Source organism: Drosophila sechellia, chromosome 3R (assembly GCF_004382195.2).
Source record: "Drosophila sechellia strain sech25 chromosome 3R, ASM438219v1, whole genome shotgun sequence".
Classification (NCBI taxonomy): Eukaryota; Metazoa; Arthropoda; class Insecta; order Diptera; family Drosophilidae; genus Drosophila; species Drosophila sechellia.
The window spans coordinates 11518673-11541644 of record NC_045952.1 but is presented as its reverse complement, the minus strand read 5'-3'; the positions used below and the strand labels follow the sequence as shown (position 1 = coordinate 11541644).

General features: G+C 44.7%; 2 protein-coding genes across 12 annotated transcripts in view; one reads left to right on the top strand and one right to left on the bottom strand.

Annotated features, from left to right (window-relative positions):
• Positions 1–114: 114 nt before the first annotated feature.
• Positions 115–3620, top strand: LOC6616794. The gene is made up of 2 exons (XM_032722291.1): positions 115–321; positions 379–3620. Exons 1-2 carry the CDS (start codon positions 241–243, stop codon positions 3238–3240), a joined length of 2943 nt encoding a protein of 980 aa, XP_032578182.1. The 5' UTR covers positions 115–240; the 3' UTR covers positions 3241–3620.
• LOC6616793 (filamin-A) overlaps positions 3369–22972 on the bottom strand; it is a 31321-nt gene continuing 11717 nt past the window's right edge. For 2 of the 11 annotated variants that reach the window (XM_032722282.1, XM_032722280.1), the window contains exons 3-18: positions 22528–22672; positions 22132–22467; positions 21628–21642; positions 20653–20744; positions 19304–20596; positions 18859–19245; positions 18184–18750; positions 16904–17708; positions 16353–16805; positions 16152–16287; positions 13180–13260; positions 12830–12920; positions 6449–6589; positions 6216–6385; positions 4127–6158; positions 3369–4064 (exon numbers count right to left, since the gene is read on the bottom strand). In XM_032722282.1, the coding sequence (XP_032578173.1) occupies positions 3880–4064; positions 4127–6158; positions 6216–6385; positions 6449–6589; positions 12830–12920; positions 13180–13260; positions 16152–16287; positions 16353–16805; positions 16904–17708; positions 18184–18750; positions 18859–19245; positions 19304–20596; positions 20653–20744; positions 21628–21642; positions 22132–22467; positions 22528–22672 (6929 nt within the window). In that variant the 3' untranslated portion in view covers positions 3369–3879. Of the gene's footprint in view, positions 4065–4126; positions 6159–6215; positions 6386–6448; positions 6590–7225; positions 7330–9897; positions 10218–10421; positions 10656–12829; positions 12921–13179; positions 13261–13986; positions 14026–16151; positions 16288–16352; positions 16806–16903; positions 17709–18183; positions 18751–18858; positions 19246–19303; positions 20597–20652; positions 20745–21627; positions 21643–22131; positions 22468–22527; positions 22673–22972 lie in introns of those variants that run through there. The other 9 variants (XM_032722283.1, XM_032722281.1, XM_032722286.1 and 6 more) reach the window with 7 other exon arrangements.

Here is a 22972-nt window from a genome sequence, read left to right as displayed (position 1 = left end):
TCAAAACGATGTAAACACAGAATATTGGAAATGAGGAACCCAATTTTTCTATTTGTTTTATATAATAAAAATGGGCAATGTTTAGTTATGTAGCGTTTTGGTGTATTATTTGGCGCTCTGGAGACGGTAACACCAGTGGCAACGCCATTTTTGTTGGCCCTTTATTTTTGTGTTTTAAGATTTCATTTAGTTTTTTATAAATTTTAACAAATTATTTGGAGAACTGATAACTACATAGCTATGGCGAATGCAGTGGTGGACGAGGAAACGCTGGAGGCAATGGTCTACGAGCGCTCTAAGGCCTGGTCCAGTAAAATGGCGGTGAGTCCGTAGAAATCCAAGTGGCGTCTCTTCTTGATGGACGATATTATTTTGTAGGATTTTGTCAACTTGGAAGACGGCATGGAGATAGATGTGGCCGAGTTCGACAACTTGTTCCACGGCGAGGACGAGGACCCTGAACTGGATGACGTGGCAAAGGAGGCTGTGGAGGACAATGTGCCCGACGAGGCAAAGCTTGAAATGGGCCACATCAACGCCACCAGCGTTACTGAACTGACACTGATCCTTTGCGCCAGTGAGGACAACGAGGCAAAGGCGGAGATCGAGGAAATCCTTAATCAAACGGTGCCGGTGGTCGAGGAGCACAAGCGCAAGTGGCGGGAGGCGGGACTGGATCGCATTCTGGACACTTTTGATGAAAAGCAGATCGAACACCATGTGGGCCGCTGGATGCGAAGGCACAACAGCGTCTACTTGGAGGCCTCACCGCCAAAGTACCACCCACCGCACCACAACTCAATCTCAGGCGAAAGCGACGAATCGATGCACTCCATCGACACGGCTCGCTACATCCAGCAGAGTCGCCGGCGCAATGCTCACATGTCCAACAAGAACTCCAACATGACAACCATCAAGATGTACCGTAAACATTCTCACAAACGAGACGAGTTGCGGGCAAAGTACGCTTACGGTGACGAGCAGGAGCATCGTCACCACATGCAGACAGTGCTGCTTCGCCGACGTGAGAGGGAGCGCCAGCTGGCCTACCTGGCGTCGACGCCGATGCAATGCGTCTACTCCAGCGGCCATCATATGAGACGCAAGAATCTGCGTAAGCGGCGCATAAACTCCTGGATATTTGACTCGGCATCCAGCAGCGAGGAGGATACATCATTCGGCGGCTGCGACTGCCACTACTGCCGGAGGCATTACGCTCTGTCTAGAAGTGTTTACCAGTCCTGCCCGTACGGCAGGGATCAACGCGAGTACCACCGCAGCCAGATGGCATCTCGAACCATGCACACTATGCGCCGCCAACACACCTTCGATATGGAAATGGACTTGAGACCAAGGCTGCCGGAGAACGAGTGTAGTTGCTGCAATAGTGACCGCTTATGTTCCAATGTCATTCACATTGCCAATAGCTCAACCGAAGAGTGGGTGGTGGAGAACAGAAGTAATCATTTGACCCAGGAGTCACCGGAAAAGACTAGAAAGCAAAAGCACCATCCGATGGATGCCAGGAAAATTAGTCATCAATCCGTTCGCTCCAAGGGTCACGAACAAAAACCACTGAGTTCGAAAGCTACCTCTGCTTCCAAATTGGTCTTATCGAAAGAAAAGTATATGCAAATGTTTGATAGTGAGTCTTCCGATGAAGATAACTCGTTGGCAAAAAAAGGATTGCTATGCTGTTCGGATAAAAAAAAAGGAATTACATGTCCATCTTCAAAGGCCGCTGGTAAGATTACCCATGTTATTTCCTCGGCGAAGAAGGCTTTAAGAAAAGAAGCGCGTCCCAATGGTTTGGCACAAATCGAAGAAGAAGGGCCGACTGCAACGAAGGCTCCAATTGAATCCATTTATCTTCCAGTTGCTCATATGAAAAGCGTATCTGTTGACGGAGCAAGTGATACATCTGCAGCATTAGAATCTCCAGCAAAGAAAGCGCCTAAGAGGGCTATTAGGGAAACTTCACCACTTAAAGAAAAAGAATTGCAGCAGCATATAGCAACAATCCCTGTAGCTGACGGAAAGCCATTTAGTCTTATGGAAAAAGTGGATCATATTGGAAGAGTATCTTTCGACGACAGAAATGAGGAAGTCATGCACGTGGAGAAGTCATCGACTAAGACTGCCGTTGAAAAGTCTACCAAACAGAAAAGTGTTGCTGTCAAAAAGTCCGAAATTCCGAATAGTATTATTACTAACAACGAAGTCCTGGAAAAAAACATCACTGATATCGTATCTGAAAAACGAGTTGCAGCTAAGGGAAAAAAGAAGTTAGTTAGAAAGACAGGTGCGACCGGAAAACCGTCTACTCCGAGATTGAAAAAATCAGAAAAAACGAAAACAACTTCTACTGTGACTTCGACTTCGAAGTTAGAGCAAGTCATTGAAGAGACGGCCGATGTATCATCAGAAGTACTGGCAAAACCTAAACCAGGAGGTTCAACTACGGCAAGCATTTTAAGGCAAGGTGATGATGGGGCATCAAACTCGGAGGATGATCTGCAACGGGCCCTGGCTATGTCGAAGGCCACCTACAAGGAGGAACAACAGAAGCGCAGGAAAACAAAAAGGGAACCCTCTAATAAGCAGCCCCAATCACCTGCAGAGAAATCAATGCCGGTATTCAACAATCAGAGCGTAGCGTGCAACTCCACAGCTCTGGCCAACGACACTGCTTGTTACCGCGTGCTTCCCAAGAGACGAGGTGTCAAGAGGGCAGCCGCTGTAAGCACTACGGAGGAGAAGACAGCGACGAACAGCTCGAGCTCCCCAACGAGCAGTTTGGAAGAGATGGGCAGCCCCACGGGCGGGGATCCTGACTGCACTATAGTTACGTCTACAACTGGGTGCGAACCACCTGCAAGTGAACGGCAAGAGATTGCAGCGACCATCAAGATCACCAAGCGCGGCATTCTGCTGCACAGCCCTTCCACACCGGAAGGCGCCAACTTCACACTGACCGAGCAGGGACTCGGAAAGATTATTGGAGAACGTTGGGCACGCAAGTACCTGAAGTACCACATCGGCAGTCGGAGCTTTGATAGCCGACACTCGGTTTACTATCAGCCGACTCCCCAACTCGCCGCTGCTCTCAGTTCACCGCAGGATGCGCAGAACCTCGCGAACATATCGGGCTCCAGTGCCAGCGATGATGACATCTTCGATCAAATCAATCGATATGGAACGGTGTACAGCATACTCGAGAATAATTCCTGTGACAAGTGATTAAGTAGTTAAGTCTCACATTCAGACCTATTTTTTAAATATATTAAGTTCATGTTTTGGTTGTACATGACGGATTTCTTGGTGGTGTTAAACACATCCTTGCATAAGAAATTATATAAGAAAAGTTGTTTTTAGTTCATTTTTTGTGTTTTGATTTATTTCACGTAAATTACATGATCGATAGTGATAATAGAAAACATAATACGTCATAATCATTTTAATCATCATAAATTTTTCGCTTAAGTATTAAGTAATTGTTTAAGAGATTTATTCGCATTGCAATAGTAATTGTTGTGTGTCGAAGTTGTGCTTAAGTTCGTTTCCATGAAGTCTATCAAAATTCATATCGGCTATTGTTAATTTTATGTATTCACAAGAAAACAAATAAAACGTAAGATCAATTTAAAGAGTGAAAATGGCGCGTCGAAAAACAGAAGCTTCTTCCTTCCATGTATATACAAATAACAAAAACTTACCTAAAATATGATGATAAATCAAGAAATTAAAATTAAACAAAGAGCGTTATGATGAAAACAAGAAACACACGACTTTTGACCCTGGAACATGCGCGCCCACACACATACACATGCGAAGCATATATCTACACGTACACATATGCCTGGCCGGCTATATAGCGCCCTACACATCGATCTGGAATGGGGAGCCGGGTATATGCTCCTCGCCCCACTTGATTAGGAGCACGTACTGGCCGCGGTCGCGCACCAGGTACTGCACATTATAGTTGTTGTGGCCAGCGTGCTTCACGTGGAACTCCTCGCAGGGTCCCTTTGGTCCGTACATGCCCACGTACAGGATGTTGTTGCCTTGAAAGAAAAACCGAATAAATATTAACATCAAGTCTTATATGGGTGTGAATATAACTCACCCGCATCGGTGGCGCTGATGCTGAACTGGTTCTGCTTGCCAATGTAGGCCTTCTTCAGGCCCATACCCTTGGATACCACCTTGCTGGCATCCGACTTGAACGTGGGCAGATGGACGCCCGTGTTCTTGCCTCCCTTGGCCACCTTCTGCACTGTCTCCACGATCACCGTGGACGTCTCTTGGGCGCCCTCATCCGCCAACTTGTCGCCGGTAGCGTTCACCTTGAATGGCGAGCCCACGATGTGCATGTTGTTGTACTTGACCGTGATATAGTGCTCGCCCGGCAGGAGCGGGGTGTAGCGGACCTTGTAGCCCTCTTCAACCTCTGTGCAGTCCATGGCCACCTTGGAGGGTCCATCGATGGAGACGGCCAATGTGCCAACGCCGGCGTTGCAGGTATTGATGATGAAGTCGGCCTTGTGTCCAGTCTTCACTTCGTCCAATCCATTGCCGCTGGCGTGCACAGCAGCCGGATCGGCCACATCCTTGCCCACCTTGATCCTGAATGGAGAGTCGGGTATGTGGACGCCGTTGAACTTGACATGGATGGCATGGATTCCGTTCTCGCGTGGATAGAAGCGCACCGAGTACATCTCGCCGTCGATCACCTGGATGAAGCAATCATCGTCCGTTCCGGATGGAGCCACAATCTTGGCATCCAGCTCACCCTTGGCACCGTTCTTGCGGACCATGAATTGGTAGGGAGCGTCCGCCTGGATGTTACCTTGCGGGAACTGCTGAACCTCCAGCTTGTGGGCATCACCCGCATCCGGGGAGACGTACACCTTGAATGGTGAGTCGGGTATGTGGCGATCGTTGAATTTCAGGCCCACGCGGTACTCTCCCGGTTCGGTGACCTTGTAGGACACATCGCAACTGCCGTCCTTGCGGTCCTTAAACTCGATGTCAGCCTTGCTAGGGCCCTCCACGGAAATGGCCAGGGAACCACCGCCTGCCTCGCGGGTCCACACATTGAACTCGGCCGCCTCTCCGACAACACCTCGCTCCAGGCCAGAGCCTCCAGCCTTAACCAGATGGCTGCCGGAGTCGCGCAGTGGTCCCACGGTGAACTGGAACGGTGATCCGGGTATGTGCATCTCGGAATAGCGCACCGACACCGTGTGCACGCCCAACTCCTTGGGCACAAAGTGCACTGCGTAGAGGCCATCCTCTACCTCCTGGATCTCCGCATCCTCGGTCACGTTGCTAGGCGAGGTGACGCAGGCGGCCAGATCGAACGAGGTAATGCCGGGCATCTTGAATGTCAGCTTGCACTGGCTTCCGATTTCCGTGATTGGAACAGCATCGCGCTCACGCTGGATCTTCTCGCGCTTGCGGTTGCTGCCCTCGCCGGCAACCTTGACGGTGAAAGGAGAACCCTCCACGTGGTGATCGGCGAACTTCAAATTAACAATGTAGTAGCCCGGCTCCGTGGGCTTGTACGAGATGTTGAGAGTACCGTCATCCTTATCCGTGCACTGGATCTCAGCCTTGCTGGGACCCTCAATTGAGACCGAAAGACCACCGAAGCCGGCGTTCCTCGTGTCCACGGAGAAGATGTTGTCGGCATGGGTTTGACCCTCCTTGAGGCCAGTTCCGCTAACCTTGACCTTCTTGGCGTCGCCCACCTCGCGCTCGCAGACAGTCACCTTAAATGGTGAGTTGTTGATGTGCTTGCCCAGACGCTTTACCGACACCAGGTGCTCGCCAATCTCGCGGGGAGTGAACGAGATGCCAATGTTGCCAGTGGGCATGCGCTTCAGGAAGCAGGGCTCCTCCAGGCCACTGGGCGCCTGGATCGAGGCGTTCAAAGCGCGCAGATCGTCATCGGTAATGTCGCCGGGCATGGTAACTTCGGAGCAGGAGCCAACCGAGATCTGGTTGCGCTTGCGACCCTCGCCGGTGATCTTGGCGAAGTACGGCGATCCCTTGATGTGCTTATCGCCGAAGCGAACGGACACCTGGTACTCGCCAGGAGCAGTGGGCAGGTATTGCACGGAGACAGTGCCGTCTTTGTTGTCATGGTAGTTGATCTGCAAAGTTGGTATTTATAAGTAAAATGTTTGTGTCCTGGCAAGGATATCTCTTACGTCAGCCTTGCTGGGTCCTTCGACGGCCATGGTCAGGCCACCGGCGCTGGCTCCCTTGGTGGAGATGGTAAAGTTGGCCGGCTCACCGGTGACTCCGTGGGTCAGGCCGGGTCCATAGGCAGTCACATAGCCGGAGGTGATCGAGTCAACGTGGAATTTGAAGGGAGATCCTGTTGGCAAACGAAAGTTAGCGGATCTAAAATGTTATTACCTTGGATTTACTCTCTATTTACCTTGCACAGGCTCTCCGTTGTATTTGACCACCAGCTCGTGGGATCCCTCCTCGCGGGGATCGTACTTCACCGAGACGGTACCATCACGGTTGTCTTGGATCACGGGTTTGTCTACTTTACCGCTAGGCATTCTGACTTCAGCTAAAAGGGAATAATTAAATTATTGTTAGTTATTTTCGTATTCTTAATTAAAATTATTTTATTAAAATGTTATATTTTAAAAAAATAGGTATACGTTTTATAATCTATAATAATAAATCGGAGAAAGATGATTTTCTACTAGGAAAACTACTAAACTACTAGGATAATTTACGAAGAGCTTTCCAACACTTCCATTATTCCAAGGAATTTTGGGTTTTCCCCTGGCTTTCTAAAAAAGTACAGTACCCTTAAAAATACAGCCGATCAAAAACTGTATTGGATATAATTTAATGGATGTGTTTTGTATACTCTGAATTATGTCACTGAAACATTTTTTAAATAACTTGCGTGGGCGAGCGCCACAAGTTTGAAAAAATCATAATTTCATTTTTATGTTCGAATATGTGTGCCATTTTTTATTCCACAAAGTCTATTTCTGTTTTCTGCACAGATCGAAGATCGTGTTGTTCTTGTTGCCGTTGTCCCAGCGAAAAGTAAATTAATTGGACCGAATGTTCTTTTCCTCGAGAAATTCCAAAAGTTTTTATAAGTTTTCAAGCAGGATATCATATAACTATGGAACGTTCTAGCGTATTAGCCGATTAATCATTCGTATTTTCACAACACTCCACATACTTTTCCTCTGCTAGAGAGACACACCCACAAATATAGATGTAAGGGAAATTCTCGGTTGGATGAGTATCCTTGTTAAAAATCCTTTTGCAATTGGGTAGGAACTGGAGTCCAAATCACTTCTCAACTGAACGAATGCTGCGCATCGACTGAGTGGCCAGTAATATTTTGGCTTTCCAAAGAAATTTCCACCAACGCCTACAATTGCTTTTATACTTTCCCACGCCATCAAGCTAGAAAAATAAAAACAACATCGTTCCCGAATTCCGCTGAGGTCAAATATAGGACACTCTTCTTATGTATTTCATATGTATGGGATCCACATAGAACATCGTATACCACATCCATTAGTTTTCACATCTCCCTTACCCATCCAGAAGTATATGTCACAAATGCATAAAACCTATTTATATATCCATATCTACCTATGTGCTGGAACTATCAATATGGACGGACTTTATAGTGGCGCTCGTGTCTGAATTTATATTTAATTCTCGATGTTTTTAAAATCGGGAAGATGTCTTATATACAAACGAAATTCCAACGGTTTCTTGCTGTCAAAATGTCATCAAGTAGTATGTATATACTAGGGATCATTAGTTAGAAGAGAAGAGTTTGTTGTTGACAAATAAACAATTTACTTAAGCGAATAAAGAATACAGTGAGTCACCTGAATTATTTAAAGTACAATCAAATTTATTATCAGTTAATTATAGATATTTCCTGACACCCCACATAAACATTGTCGTATTTTAGGTTTTATTTAAAGAGCATTTGATTTTTCCTAGAACATATGTTGTAGAAACGTTCATAAATATGTTCAAAGAGCCCACTAAGCCTCAAATTTTCAACCGAATTATATTTCGCTTTGCTTTGATCAATCAGAATTAATGCGTTTTTTTTGCGGCCAAAAGCCTTATCAAAAACAATGACGCAAAACACAGATAAATCAGAGAAAAGTGTCGCGTGCCTGGCGAAAATTTAGTTCAAGGCACTATACATATGTGAAGCAAACTAAACATCTCAAAAAACACAAAACAATGGCTGCCAAGGAAAAATGTGGGCATGTCTTTGAAGAATCTGCCAAGTGAAAAATCTGCAAGTTATAGCCAACTTATGGGCGACGAAAGGTAAAGAATGCAGAACAACTATGGAAAATATGCAAAAAACGCATATTCTAATCAAGTAGATACTTTGAATAATTACTCAAGCATTCGTACTCAGCTGTTGTTCGCCTTTTTGAATTTAATGACTTGTAAAATTGAAAAAGGAAACGCAAAATAGTTCAAATCAACGATAAAATATAGTGTCGAGTGCGGGCATTTAATAAAAAGAAATTCCTTTCGAATATAATGTATTAAATAGTGGCTGCCAAGACAACTTTATTCACTCACGAGCCCCCCGATCCCACGAAAAAAAAATATGAAAATATGATTATTTATGTTTGAACATTTGCTGCTGTCCGTCGTCCAACGCAACTCGCCTCCTCCTCTGCCCTCGATCGGATCACCTGCCAGCGCCGCCCATTGAAGCATGAGATACGACTGCGACAGAGGATGGGAATCAGAATCGGAATGGGAATGGTTGGATGAGGATGTGGCGGTGACCACAGCGACTCGCACATCTTTCGCATCTAATGGACGCTGGCAATACAAATGAAAGATTTAATGACTCTCGGGCCGCAACGGGCAGGCCAACGATATTTTCGATACATCAGCGAGAGTTTGCCATTTGCGCATAGCAAATAACACTTGTACACAGGGCAAGAGGCAACTAATACTCCCAGAATCCATAAGATTCCGAATATCGAACTATGAACTCAAAATCTATAAAGAAGGACTTGCAAAGCCCGAATCCTTTGAAGATATAATTTTAGATTAAGAAACCTAGATCTTGTTTAATTATTATATTACCACAGTATTATTACTACATTTTAAAAAAATTAATTTATAATTTAAGTCAATATTTTCGGCACTTTTTAATCTCCGATTAAAATATCTAACGAATTGGAGAGTTCACTTTTTTTGGAGTTTTGGGTTTGCTTTTATTCGATATCAATTGAATATACATCTATATTAAATCTTTAAGAAAGTTGCATATAACCACTTGATATCTATTAACAACCCAAGACGAGGTGAACCAAACTTGGCAACTGAAAACCCGCGATGATCAGTGTAAGCCATCATCATCGCGATGACTTCGACTCGTACGCAACCATTGAGAAATTGCATGTGGAGGAGCCAAACGAATTTTACGCTTTGTTGCATTTTCTGATAATAAATCATAGAAAATAATTTGCAGACAAATGCCTGCGGGGCCGTGGGGCCACCGAGGAGGACGACATCCATCCGGGGGACTTTTGGGTAATAATTCAAATTCTTTGCCCAGCCCGCAAGTGATTTCTGTGTGGGCCCGCCTGGCGCTTGACCGCGCTTTGAATTGAATTGAATAGAAAATATGAATGTGAATGCGATTGCGAATGCGAGTTTGAATAAAAATTTGGTGTCAGTTTTGTCATTAGCACAAATGAAAAATTCTTGGGGATGTAGTCAGGATCTGGCGTTGGCTGCATGTGACATCATGAACGTCATTTCGTTTGGCAAAGCGTCAAGAAACACAGGGGGCTCCCTTTGAGCTCCAGGAATGATGAACGTTCTCTTACTAGCGGCATTTACCTTGATGTGTTACAATTGAAAACGATGATTTGAAATTCAATGGCATAAAGTCTGAACCATTTAGTCCTTGGTTCTCCGGTATGATCGTCTCATTGAAGTACACGTGCGTCCGCTCCGGGTGATCGCGCTCGGATACGGTCACCTTATAGTACTGCGGCCGGAAGAAGTACGAGTGATCGGCCCAGGTGGCTGGCGGCGTGGGCGCTTTCTCTGACAGCCAACTGAAGTGCATTTTCCCGTTATTCGGTGTGAGTTGGACAAGTATCAAGTGTTTCGATTTAATCGGCAAGCGCACGCGTTTGGTTTTGCAAAAAAAGACACTTAAAATTTATAACAATTTAATTTAACAACGAAACAAAAACTTTCTGTTCGACTTTTGGTTGAGCAAACAGCAAGGATATGCCGGAAATTATCATATGACAAGCTATTTTCGCATCAAATTCGTTACATATCCTTGCTGGCCAAGAGTTGGAAGACTGAGATATTCGAATTGAATTGGAAAATTATTGATTTTGGACACTCACACTTGGGCTAGAAGGGTTATATAATTGTATTTACAAGCGAAATTGCGAACGATCTTGGGGCTCTTTGAGCGAATGTCCTGCACTGCTAAAAGAGAGAGTCCTGCCAATCGATTGCTGTGCACTTAAGTTATTCGATTTATTAATTCGATGTCATTCGACTGCGAACGGATTGTGTTTTCTTTTGCTGTTTTAATTGGTCAGCGACGGTTTGTAGGTCCACGCGTCTCCACGTCCCGATTTCAAGTGAACATCGACAGTTCCAAATCGAAATTAAGGCCAAAATATGAAAGCACATCGGTTCCTACCACCGAGATGCGTCTGCTGCCGTGGCCCAAAAGCAGCGCAGCCGCAGCGCAGCATCCCACACACATACCAATATTTTTGGGGGATTTTCGAAAATATGGCCGACTGCTATGGGGCGGCAGGAGAGATCGGACCAATGGACGACATATGAAAGATAAAAAGATAGAAAATTGGAAATATTTGCTATGCGCCCGAATCTATGTGGCGTAAATACATATTTCATATACAAGTATTAGCATAAATTTCTGCTCGATCTTGGTGTGAGTTTAACAGTTGCCACTTCGAACGATTCGAACTCGAAAGGTGCAAAAAAACAGGGGGACTTTGGGTCAAAATCATAGGTATACCCAGCACCTATAGCTCTTTGGATGTGAATGTGCATGGAAGATCGCTGGCGAAATGAAATTTATTACTTATTGCAGCTCAGACGACATAGAATTTATTAATATTTTACCATTAAATCGGCGGGAAGCATTTAAAAATAAAACGAACAAACATATAGACAGATCTATATTTTATTTTATTGGCGTGAAAGCAGCGATCCGGCCATAAAACCCATAGAATACAAATATAGTCTTGTTGGTATGCCGAAAATGTGTTAATCATTTCGATTCTATATCCGTATTATGTCGTATTAATCGTTAAAGTGCAAAACATTCCTTTCGATGCGCCGCACGCGTTTATCCAATACTTATGTAATGGCTGTTGGCAATGGCAAATCGATTTGAAATTGCAAATGGCCAGCTAGCCAGCTAGGGACACGAACTGAAGCAATTGCCCAAAATCAATCAAATTTCTGTTGATCTTTCAGATGACTACTTGGCAGCGATTATTGACTAATCAAAACCTACATACACACGCTAGCGAAAATAAGTGTGCGATTGGCCAAATACCAGAAAGCGATACAAATTTCCAGTTTATACGAACTGTCGATTTCGAATCAACCTGGTCGTTAGCTGTTAATTAAAAATACTCTTGCCCCTTTCATTTGACGGGCAATGAAAAATCAATGCAACAAATGCGCAACAAATCTATGTCATTTGGCCAAAACGAATCATTTACAATAAACCATCTTCAAAGCAAATGGAGCGCGGCATAGAAAGCTAAAACCCACAACGAGGCGTGGTCCAGATTCGCATGGTACAGGGCAAGAGCCACCACCAAATGAAACGTGGCGCTGCTTGTGATCTTAATGATGATCGGGAGGAGCCACTGCCCCCCAGTTGCTCATCCTAGCCCAGCCTAGCCAAGCGACCAAAATGCTTGAGAATTGCATGGAAGCGTGAAAAATCGACCAAATATTTGCACGGAGAGGAAAGTGCAAAGTGATGTTCATTGATTTGCATGCAGAGGGTGGAAACCTCATTAATCATGTTGAAAATGTTCATTAAATTGCGGTGCAGCGATTTGCAACTCGTAAATCGCTCGTGGGTACAAAAATGGCCAAATAAATTTAGGTAATTACCAGACTTATATACACAAGTTGAATACCCAATTACTTTCCCACGAGTCACAAGTGGCCAAGTCAATGAACGTGTCGGAATGGAAAACAAAAGAAAATCCCCCCTGAAAAGTGAGATGAAAAATTGCCAAGAAATGCAGCCGAAATACGAAAGACCTCCCAGAATTCAGAGATCTGCGCTCAGTGAAGGGGTATTGTCTAATTAAGTTGTCGCCTGTCAGCGTTTAGCCTGATAAGCCGTCACTCGCCCGTCCATTTTCCCCGCATCCAAGACATGGGTGCGTTGCCACTTGTCCATGGTGTCCCATCCAAATGCGCCGCATCGCAAATATATAGTTGGGTATTTATATTTCTGTATACATTTCAGAGATTTACGACACACGAATATTTTTGTCTGACAATAGCACCTATCTGATATGCATACGTATTTTCCTTGGTTGCGCTAGATTCTTGCAAATATGAGATACATGTTGCTCGCCTAAATGGCGCATAAATGCTTTTTAGATTAAATAAACTAATATACATTGTGGTTTAATTAAATGCATGGCTATGCACGGCTAGGTGTCTCTGCTCGCAAGGCTTTAGTTTATTATTTCAATTATACTTTAAAGATACATTCAGTTTGCTTTTGGATTGCACATACCTGTAACGTTGCCGCCTGTTGTGGGTAGTGGTAATTTCTCAAATGCTACACTGCGATAGGTGATCTCAGATTTTCCGTTGACAAGCTCGCTCTGAAAATGTTAGTATTATGCTATTATATTGAAGTATTAAAGCTTTATAAAGTATGTATGATTTTATGCAAATAAAGCTGATTGTCCGTCATGATGAAGTAATGCTTAATTCCAGATAAGATTTTTAATTTAATATTCATTAACATTTAAGTTATTTAAAAACGTAGAAATCTAGCAATGTACAATACTGATTGTGCTTTAAAAGCAGAAATTAAAATCCCTATAAACTTTGAGACTTATACTAAGTTTAAACACTTACCTGCGTAGTTTGCTGCACCACTTTGGTCGTGTGCTCCTCGATGTATTCAGAATGCGAGTATTGCTCGATACTTTCGACAGCCTGAGGTCAATGAAAATAAAATTGAATATTAAGATCGCCGAGTCTTGTTTCGATGGAAAACTCGAAATATCTAAAACAAACACACACGCAAAACCAGCAGCCAATAGATCATTAGCGTGGCAGTCTGAAGAATGAGAACAATGTCCGAAATGGGTTACTACTTCGGGTCCATTTACTTTGCACTTGTGAATATTGAAGAACTACCGCATATAGGGGAGATCTGCTTATTATTAAAACTGGACGCACTGAGTGATATGGGGAAACTTGAAAGTGTGAAACTATGGGAGCAATACACAAACGAAATTATTGGAGAGGAAGTGAAATTGATTGACGCGGGCACGATTGTGCAAAAGAATTTCCACAATTGCAGCTATTACATAAGCAAATAATTATATTTATATACGTTGTATATATCGAAATCATTTCGTATCCGTGGCCAAATCGAAAAAGTCAAAGATACAAATCGCTATAAAATATTTGAGCTATTAATAAGAAGTACGCCAATGCACGGCCAATCAATAGACCAGCAAGGAAAATCGAATGGCCAGTGGGCGACAGTTTGCGCCTCCTCCTCAACATCTGTATATGAATAAGATTCTGAATCCATCTATCCACATAGTATAGTGTAGTATATGTAACCCATTGACGGGAAATCCATCTTTGCCATCAATTCGTTTGTGCTCTAGGGAATGAGGTGGCCTCACTGAGTTTTCCACTTCCAGTTACCGATGCGACACGATCACGACAACGACCAGTACAGGACAATCTATGACTAAGACTAGACTAGATCGGCTAGCTAGCTGCTGCCACTAGTGTCGTGCCTCCGGTCTTCTTCTAGCCACACTTTATGGCGCTTCCACTGGCGTTGGCAGCAGAAATCAGCACAGCACACTTTGCGCCATTTTCATTATACATAATTTTATTTTCCTATTTTAATTACTTGCGATATTTGTGCGCGCTGGTTGGGCTGGCTATACAAAATTTCATTTTCATATGCATATATGCAGTCGTGGTGCCAGGCGGCGTATACTTGATTTTGTTGCAACCTGCCGAAAGCATCAACGGCCGACCAGAGCAACTATCACAGAAACAGCGGGTAGAACATGCTGATTCAGCGTGGGATGTCATCGTCGCCCCTCGTCCCGAGATCATTTGGATGCTGCTTTTATAGACTGCAGTGGCGTAGATGAAAAGGCATTGGTACGCTTTCGTCGCCACAATCTAAATTTAAGCCTTACGGAACACCCTGTATCAACAAAGATGTCTTAGATGTTTTGGAATTGCTTATTCTCTCTAAATACCTTAAAAGACTGCTATTTTTAGGGCTACTTTGGAATGAATTCTGAGCTATTTCAATATTGCAGACAAATGTAGAGCTAGAACACAACAATCTAGAATATACCAACAATACAATTTCAACACTGACATTTATAAATCATTTCTAGATTAATAAAAACACATAACACTACCGTGTCGCCACATTTTATACTAAATTTCTTACGGCTAGGAAAACATGTGTGTTTTTAATTGCATTCTAGCAAACACGTCAGGATTTAATAGCAAGTGCGGTTTCGAAAGTCTAAAACCAACAAACAATAAAGTTCTTTTGTGTGCCTCAAAAAAAGGTGACATATTCCATAAAGAAGTTGCTTTTGGCGGAACTAGACGCTAACAAAGTTGCCCTTCTAACAAATTGAACAATGTGGGAAAAAATTAATTTTGCAGCCAGCTAATTGTGCAAATCTGTTAAACATAAATTCTGCGCGAAAACAACAGACAACTCAATTAATCTTGGGTTCACGACTCGACCAACATTATTTCATTTTGGGCACCATGCCCGAAATCCCCGACCATTTCAATGCCATTGGGAGGCGCGCATTGTTCTTGTGGATGTCAGGTCCCATGATTTTGGCCCAGTATTTATGACACTTCATTTTTCAGGTTGTCAACGCAGATGGCGCATGGTGAATGGATTCAGCATTTTACTTACAGAACAAACCACTTCTGGCTGAAAGAAAATTGTAGGCAAGTGCAAAGTATAGGCTCTACGTTGGTTAGGAATATTGTTGTTAAATTAGCAATTATTCAGAGATTAATTAACATTTTTTTTTTTTTTGGTAAATTTGTGCTCAAGCGTCAAGTTGAAGTACGTGGTGTTCAAGACGTTGTCGTTTTGTTTTTCGCTGTGTTAAGTGCATTCGGATCAGTCTTCAATGAAATACAGAAACACACAAACAACTTACATAGACTATGGCTAGCTAGCTTACAAACAAAGAAGCATTAAGAATAATTGTTCATTAAATGCATAATGTAAAACAAAGCGCATTTGGCAGTGCAGCATAGCAGAAATAATTTTGGGAACGAAACAATTTTCATGCAATTAATTTAAAATTATTTTTATGCCATAAGGATTTTTGAGCGTAATTGGCGGGCAAACCAAAAGTTGTTTCTTTCGTTTTAGTTATTTTTTTATTATTTTGGAAGTCATGTTTTACAATGTTGCACTTAAATCGTATTCTCTTGTTTCTTTTTCTGATCACTCTTAATTCTTATGTGAAATTTGTTTGTGTGTTTTTCGGGGAAGCCCAATTAAAATTTACACAAAAATTTAAAGACGATTTGAGGAGTCGCACGAAACACAAACACAAAACAATGACAATGGACTTGACTAGAATATAATTATTAAAAGGCGGCTGAGCTCTAAACAGCTTCAGCCTGACTTAAATGACTAGAAAAACGTTAAACGTATATATGTATAACGTATATATGTATTAGAATTAAAATAATTGCTAATTTTCAACAAATCCCATTTGTGACTAGACTAGATTTGGCTGTGTCTGTTTTGGTTTGATTAAATCAAGAGTTTCGAAAGAAAATGTAGTTCAGGCTACCTTGATGGAGAAACTGCCATTCGGGATGTCCTTGCCGCCGAACTTCACGTTGATGTCATAATCTCCGGGATCGTTAAGTGCGTACAGAATGTCGAAGAAACCATCCTTTTCGATCACATCAATGTCCACAATTTCGCTAGAGTCAATGGACTTACGTTAGGCAAATGGACATATAACACCATAACCAAATGCAATCCTTACCTGCCCGCCTTGTTGGTGATCTTGCAGGTCACTGCTCCATCTCCGGCCTCGCGGGCATCCACTTTCAGGTGCGATTGACTGCCCGAGGACTGAATCTTGGGCGCCTGCTCCACCAGTTTGCACTTCTTGGCTTCGCCGGTGGGGAATGCTTCGAGTTTGAAGGGCGAGCCCTCGATCTCCTTGTCGCCGTACTTGATGCTGCACTGGTAGGTGCCGCATTCATCTGGCACAAAGGAAACCACGTACGTGCCGGTGGACACCTCCTCCAAGCGCGGCTGCATCGCCTTGCCCTTGGGGTTCTTAATGGCCACATTGATATCAGCCTGGCCGGCTTGTTTTGTATCGATTTCAAACTCGGCGGGAAGGGAAGCAGGCGTTTTCTTCTTCTCATTGACACCCTTTACCTTAACCTTGGTGGGTTCTGATTTGGGGAAAACGGTCATCACAAATGGACTGAAGGAAAAAAGTCATTTAACAAATTGAATTTAATTGTTCTTCGGAATATATTAGTCTACTAATTCATATAAAACCTAGCTTGATTAGCAACTCACCTGCATGGCACTTCAACCTCGGAGAACTTCACCTGGCAGGTGAGCACGGAGCCAGCCTTGGGCGGCACATAGTGAACAGCGTAAATGCAATTGCCCTTGTCTTCCACACGTAGATTGTCCACGGGAATACCCTCGGAGTTGGTCAGCTTAACTGCAATGCGGCCAGGACCAGCCTCGCCCACATCCACGTTGAAGAAGGTGGGCACACTCTCGCGCACCTGGCCGTGCTCGATGCCCGGACCGTACACCTTCACCTTGCTGGGATCCACAGTCTCCTCGACGAGCACGCGGAACGGAGAGCCGGGTATGTGCTTGTCCGCAAACCGAATGGTAATGTCATACTCTCCTGGATCAGTGGCCAAATAGTCCACGTCGCAGCTACCGTCACGATTGTCCGTGCACGTCATTTTCGCCTCCGAAGGACCCTCGATGGCAAGCGAAAGGCCACCATTTCCTGCACCCTTGGTCTCCACGGTGAATTTGTTCTTCTGGTTGGTCAGTCCTTTTTCGAGGCCTGGTCCGTAGGCCTTGCAGCGAGCGGGATCGCAGCCGCTCTTCACATTCACAACAAACGGAGATCCTGGCACTGGGATGTTGTCGTACATCAGCTCAATGGTGTGGCGGCCAGCCTCGAATGGAGTGTACATGATGCGGAAGATGTCGTCGGTTGGACCATGCACAATCTTGCTTGGCAACACATGACCCATTGGGTCGAAGATCGCACAGGATAGCTTTCCTGAGTCGATGTTGCTGCCTACCTTGCTCATATCAACCATGAAGTCCGTGGCCGCATTCATGATCACACCTAAGGAATATCGAAAATTAGAAAGGTCCAATAGGTTGCAAAATTGTATACATTAAGATATAACATCAACAACAATAATATGCAGTTAGTTATGATGGAGATCAAGGTATATCTATTTACCTTTACGTAAGAAAATAGAAAAGGTACATTTTCCCAATTGATAAATCAGCATTCATTAATTTTTCTTTTGGGTCAAATAATATTCTAACTTAAATTTGTTTGATAGGAAAAAGGAGGATCTTTCGATCCTTAGGCACTCCCCATCATTTCAGATTAGTGGCTTATGGTTTTAGTTCAAATCAAACAAACACAAGGGACAGCACAACAACAAAAAGGCATGGCGAGGCGATGGCAACAGGCAACCTTGATCAGGTTGTGAGTAGAGCGGAGAGGATTAGAGATGTTCGGCAGCGGAAACACTCGGAATTGGCTGTTGGCAACTGGTAACTGGCAATTGGAACTCCTCATAGCCTACCATGCGGCTGGATGCCGATGCCGCTGACGCGGGTATTCTTCAGATTCGGAACCGGAACTATTAGTGGCTGGAAGGGCGAGCCTGTTATGTGCCGCTCGTTGAACGTTATGTTGACGGTATAGTCGCCCGCCTCAGTCGGTAAATAGGCGACGTTGCAAGTACCATCTCCATTATCGCGGCAATTGATGGCCGCCTCGCAGGGACCTTCCACCGTCACTCCCAATCCGCCCTGTCCGGCGCCACGCGTATCAATCATAAACTCGGCCGGCTGGCCCACAATGCCACGTTCCAGGCCAGGTCCAAAGGCTTGCACCTTATTCGAATCACTGCCCGTGAGGCACTGCAGCCGGAAGGGACGTGGAGTGATCGGGGTGCCCCCAAAGCAGATGCTTAACAGATACTCGCCCAGTTGGGTTGGCGTAAAATTAACCAGAAATCCCTCTGCGGTCGGTATGATGTGGGCCTTTATGCGATTGCCCGATGGACTGGTGATGGTTACCGCCAAGTCCGCTTTCGGCAGGCCATGTGTAATAATCCGAAACTGCTGCAAACTGTTCAAGGGCGCGGCTTTGTTTTTTGGGTGAATGAAATTATGATATGGACTTAGACCATGACGCACTCCAGACGTACACTTTTGTATATATTAATTTAGGTTCCTATCCTACGAGTACTTACTTGGCTCAAGTCCGTCCACCTTGATCTTGGATACATCCACCGTTTGTTCCACGACCACCTTCTCTCCCAGGGGAACCCTTTGGCCACCGTACGTCATTGTAGTGGTGTAGGCACCTTTGGAAGGCGGAATCACTTCCACGGAGTAGGTGTTGTCCTCGTTATCGATGATGCGGCACGGTACCTCGATCTTAGTTTCCTCATGAATGATCTTTACCTTCAGCTCGGCGTCTCCAGCCTCACGGGCGTCTACATTAAAGTGTGTGGCTGCGTTGGGGCGCACTCCAGGCTGCAACCAGGGTCCAAAGGCCTGTACCTTTGCTGCATCGACCGGAACTCCGACATAAACACGATGGGGTGAATTGGGTGTAGAAACTCCGCCATAGTTAACTGAAATGTTTATAATTCGTTTGGCTATTGCTCACTACTAGCTTTTACCAAGTCTTACCTTCGACGGTGTGCGGAACTCCAGAAGTAGCCGTATAGGTGACCTTCTTGGTGCCATCTGGGTTGTTCTTTAGCTCCACGGGCAACTTGGTGCCGAACACATCCTGAACGACAACGTCCAACGGAGCATTGCCTGCCTTGCTGGGGTCCACGGTGAAGCTGGTCGGCTGGTTAATGGTCACGCCATTCTTCTCCAGTCCAGGACCACTAGCCTTGACCAGCTCGGGATGGAAATCGGTGCGTGGAAGGATCTGAGCGATAAACGGAGACTTTGGGATGTCCTCATTGTCGCACAAAATATGCACGGCGTACTCTCCCACAGCGGTGGGATGATACTTGACCAGGGCAGAACCATCGCCGTTGTCGTGGCACTCGATCTCGGCCTGCGAGGGACCGGCCACGGTGAACCCGAGGGCGCCAGTCTCGCCATTGGTTTCCACTACAAAAGCAGCCGGGTAGCCAATAACGCCGCTGCTCAGTCCGGGCCCATAGGCCACAATCGATGACTCCTTCTTGGGACCCACCTTCACCTCAAACGGAGACTTGGCAACTTCTTGGCCAGCAAAGGTCACCATGATGACGTAGCGGCCTTCCTTGGTGGGATAGTAGTGGCACTCGTAGGTATTGCCGTCTACCTTCGATTGCATGACGTTCTGGTTCATGCCTCCAGGACCAATGACGCGCACCTCTGGCTCACCCTCGCCGGCTCCCTCGGTATAGATCTTGAAGTCGGCATCGTCACCGACGCGAACGCCTGTTGCCTGGAGACCGCGACCGGAAGCGCGAACTTTACGCGCATCGGACAACGGAGCTACCTTCACAGGAAACGGACTGTTGGGGATCGGTGTGCCAGCATAGAAGACATTCACCGAGTGCAATCCCTGTAGAGCGGTCACGTACTCGCATCGCCAAGTATCGTTTTCCAGCTGACGCACTTTGGCAGCCACAGAAGTCTTGTGGTTAGCCGGATCGATGATAATCACTTCGGGCACTCCGCGACCCGCATCCTTGGCAAGAATATCGAAGAAGGTTGGCTTCTTGATGGTAACACCGTTGGGCTGTATTCCGGGCCCGGTAACCTTCACCTTAGAGGCGTCACCAGCATGACCTTCCACCTTGACGGGGAACGGCGACTTGGGAATGTCGCGGCCGGAGAACTTAACGGCCACTTTGTGCGAACCTTCGGATTTGGGTATGTACGAAACTGTATACGTGAGGTTCTTGTCATTGTTGAAGCGCACATCAGCCTTCTCGATCTCTCCATTGGGTCCCTGGATGTCAACATCCACAGAACCTGCAGATAAATTATTTTTTAAATGTTGTAAATCAATTCGAATTCTGAAAACTTACCCTTGCCAGCAGAGAAGGTTTCGACGGTGAAATTGGCTGGGGCTCCCACCACAGGACCAATAGGCTCAATACCAGGACCATAGGCACGCACTCTGTGGAATGAGAATGAGTTTGGTTATTATTTTATTTACTAGTTCTGTAAAGAGCTCTACATAGCCAATTATGATACACTGGACCATTGAATAGCGTTTAAAGGCTTTAGCAGAATAAGTATTAACGTCATTGAGCAAGGGCAAATAATCTTATTAAGGAACAACACTAGCAAACACAGTTTTATAAATATTTTGAAAACATTCTTTTGGGTGGCGCCACTGTCTTCTACAAGCGGTATAGTACAGAACTAATTTCAAAAATGTTTTTTAAAGTATACTTTTTGGATGTAGTTGTTTTTGAAGCCATATATCATAGCTCTTTTTAAAAATAATATATTTGGACTCATCTTTATATTGCTTTATTGTATTGTATATATTTTATAACACAAATTTAAATGGGTTAATTACAAGAAGCCAAAACTATTTACAATACCCAAAACTGTAATTAATAAAAAACTAGTTTGGGAAAATTATAGAATTTCAAGTCTGATCACCACACAGCTTCCCGACTTGTAATCAAAAATCATGGTAGCTTAACAAAGCAGTAAATTAAATCAGCGTCGGCCAAGATGAATGCGTTTAGTGAGCGCTAATTGTAGAGAGCAATAAAAGCCGGCAGCCAGAACAAGAAAAATACAAACAGGAAAGCAGCGGCGTTGAAGTATCCATTAGATACGGATCGCTCTGGGCTAGCGCAAAAAGCGGAGAGCAACACAACAAAAGTAACCGAAACTGGTGGAACATTTAAATCACAAATACCACAAGAAGTCAATAAATTAAAAACCGACAATCAAGCGGATAACAACGTTGGCCAAAAAGAAGTGGCAAAACAGATCGGAACGGAAAAGAAAAGAACGAGAGGAGACATGCCGAAGAAACTTACCGCGGCGGAGGAATGCTGAGTTTTGCATTTTGAGGCGTTTAATAAATATATATATATATATGGGTAGGTAGTTTATATACATTATATGTATACGGTGCGGATAGGGAAAACAAGAACAATATCCATACATTAATAATGTTGCTCAATAATACACGGAGAAAAAAGATATAAAAAGATAAAGAGAAAGAAGAAAGATAGATAGAGTCGAGAACAGATCCAGATAGATGCATTAGCCTTAAGAACATTCGGAGATAGTATAAGGTACAACTTGAATTTGGAATAGAGTTTGGAATAAGTATAACGCTGGACTTATAGATCAAACAAGGAAGTACAACTTTTCTAGCTCGAACCGTAACCTGACACATTTTGGATACACAGAACCACTTTGATATAGTTTTCTGAATTAACTTCGTTTGAAGGAATCATGTGCAACGTTTTTTGAAATAAGTCAGAGCAAATAGTTCAAGCTAGAGAAGTACCGATCTAAAAAGCACTCGCACTCACCTGTTGGGATTCGTTTTCGGCCTCAAGGGAGCTCCAGTCTTGAGCTTGGAGTTGGGGTACTGAGACAGATACGTCATCATAGACTGCTCATCCACGTTGGGGTTGACCAGCTCCTCGGGCTTGATCAGCTGGCGCACGTTGAGCCAGTCGTCGGCCAGGCCCATGGCCTCGGAGGCGTTCTGCACGGCATCCTTGGGATCCCACAGCTCCCAATCGGGACAGAGACCCGGAGCACAGGCGTCGACAAGGGCGCCCACCGCCTTGCCCGTGGTCCAGTCGTTGGTAAAGTTGTTGATGGGCAAGTCGGGTATCTTGGCGTGTATCCAGTTCAGCAGGCTGCCAGCGGAAGAGTGATTTAGTACTGGGCAATAAACCAAGTGGGTAGGCGTCACTTACCGCTGCTTGGGCGTGTGGCCCGAGCCGTTGAGCTGCTTGTCGTCCTCGCCATCCCACATGGGCATCGATATCGAGTAGTGAAGAATCAGTGTCCATATCAGACCCAGTATCAGTTTCAGCTTACAGTCCACAATGTCCGACGAGTCTGCGGAACGGAGGCAAGAACAGAGATTGGATTACTTTGTTGTTCGGGAGGAAAAACCAGAACGGGCACCGGTACCAGTCGCATGTACCTAATGTGTCTATTAATTGTCCCGACAACCTGTGGCAGCCACTGCAACGACTACATGCCTCATCTGTCACTGGCAACACATTGATGGGGCTGCTGCAAACCTGTTGCCATTCGACAAGTCGCCAATTATGGTCAGAGATGTCCGCTAACTGTTACAACTACTTTGCCTCCTGGTCAAGTTCAGGGCTTATTAAACACGCAATCAACAGGTCT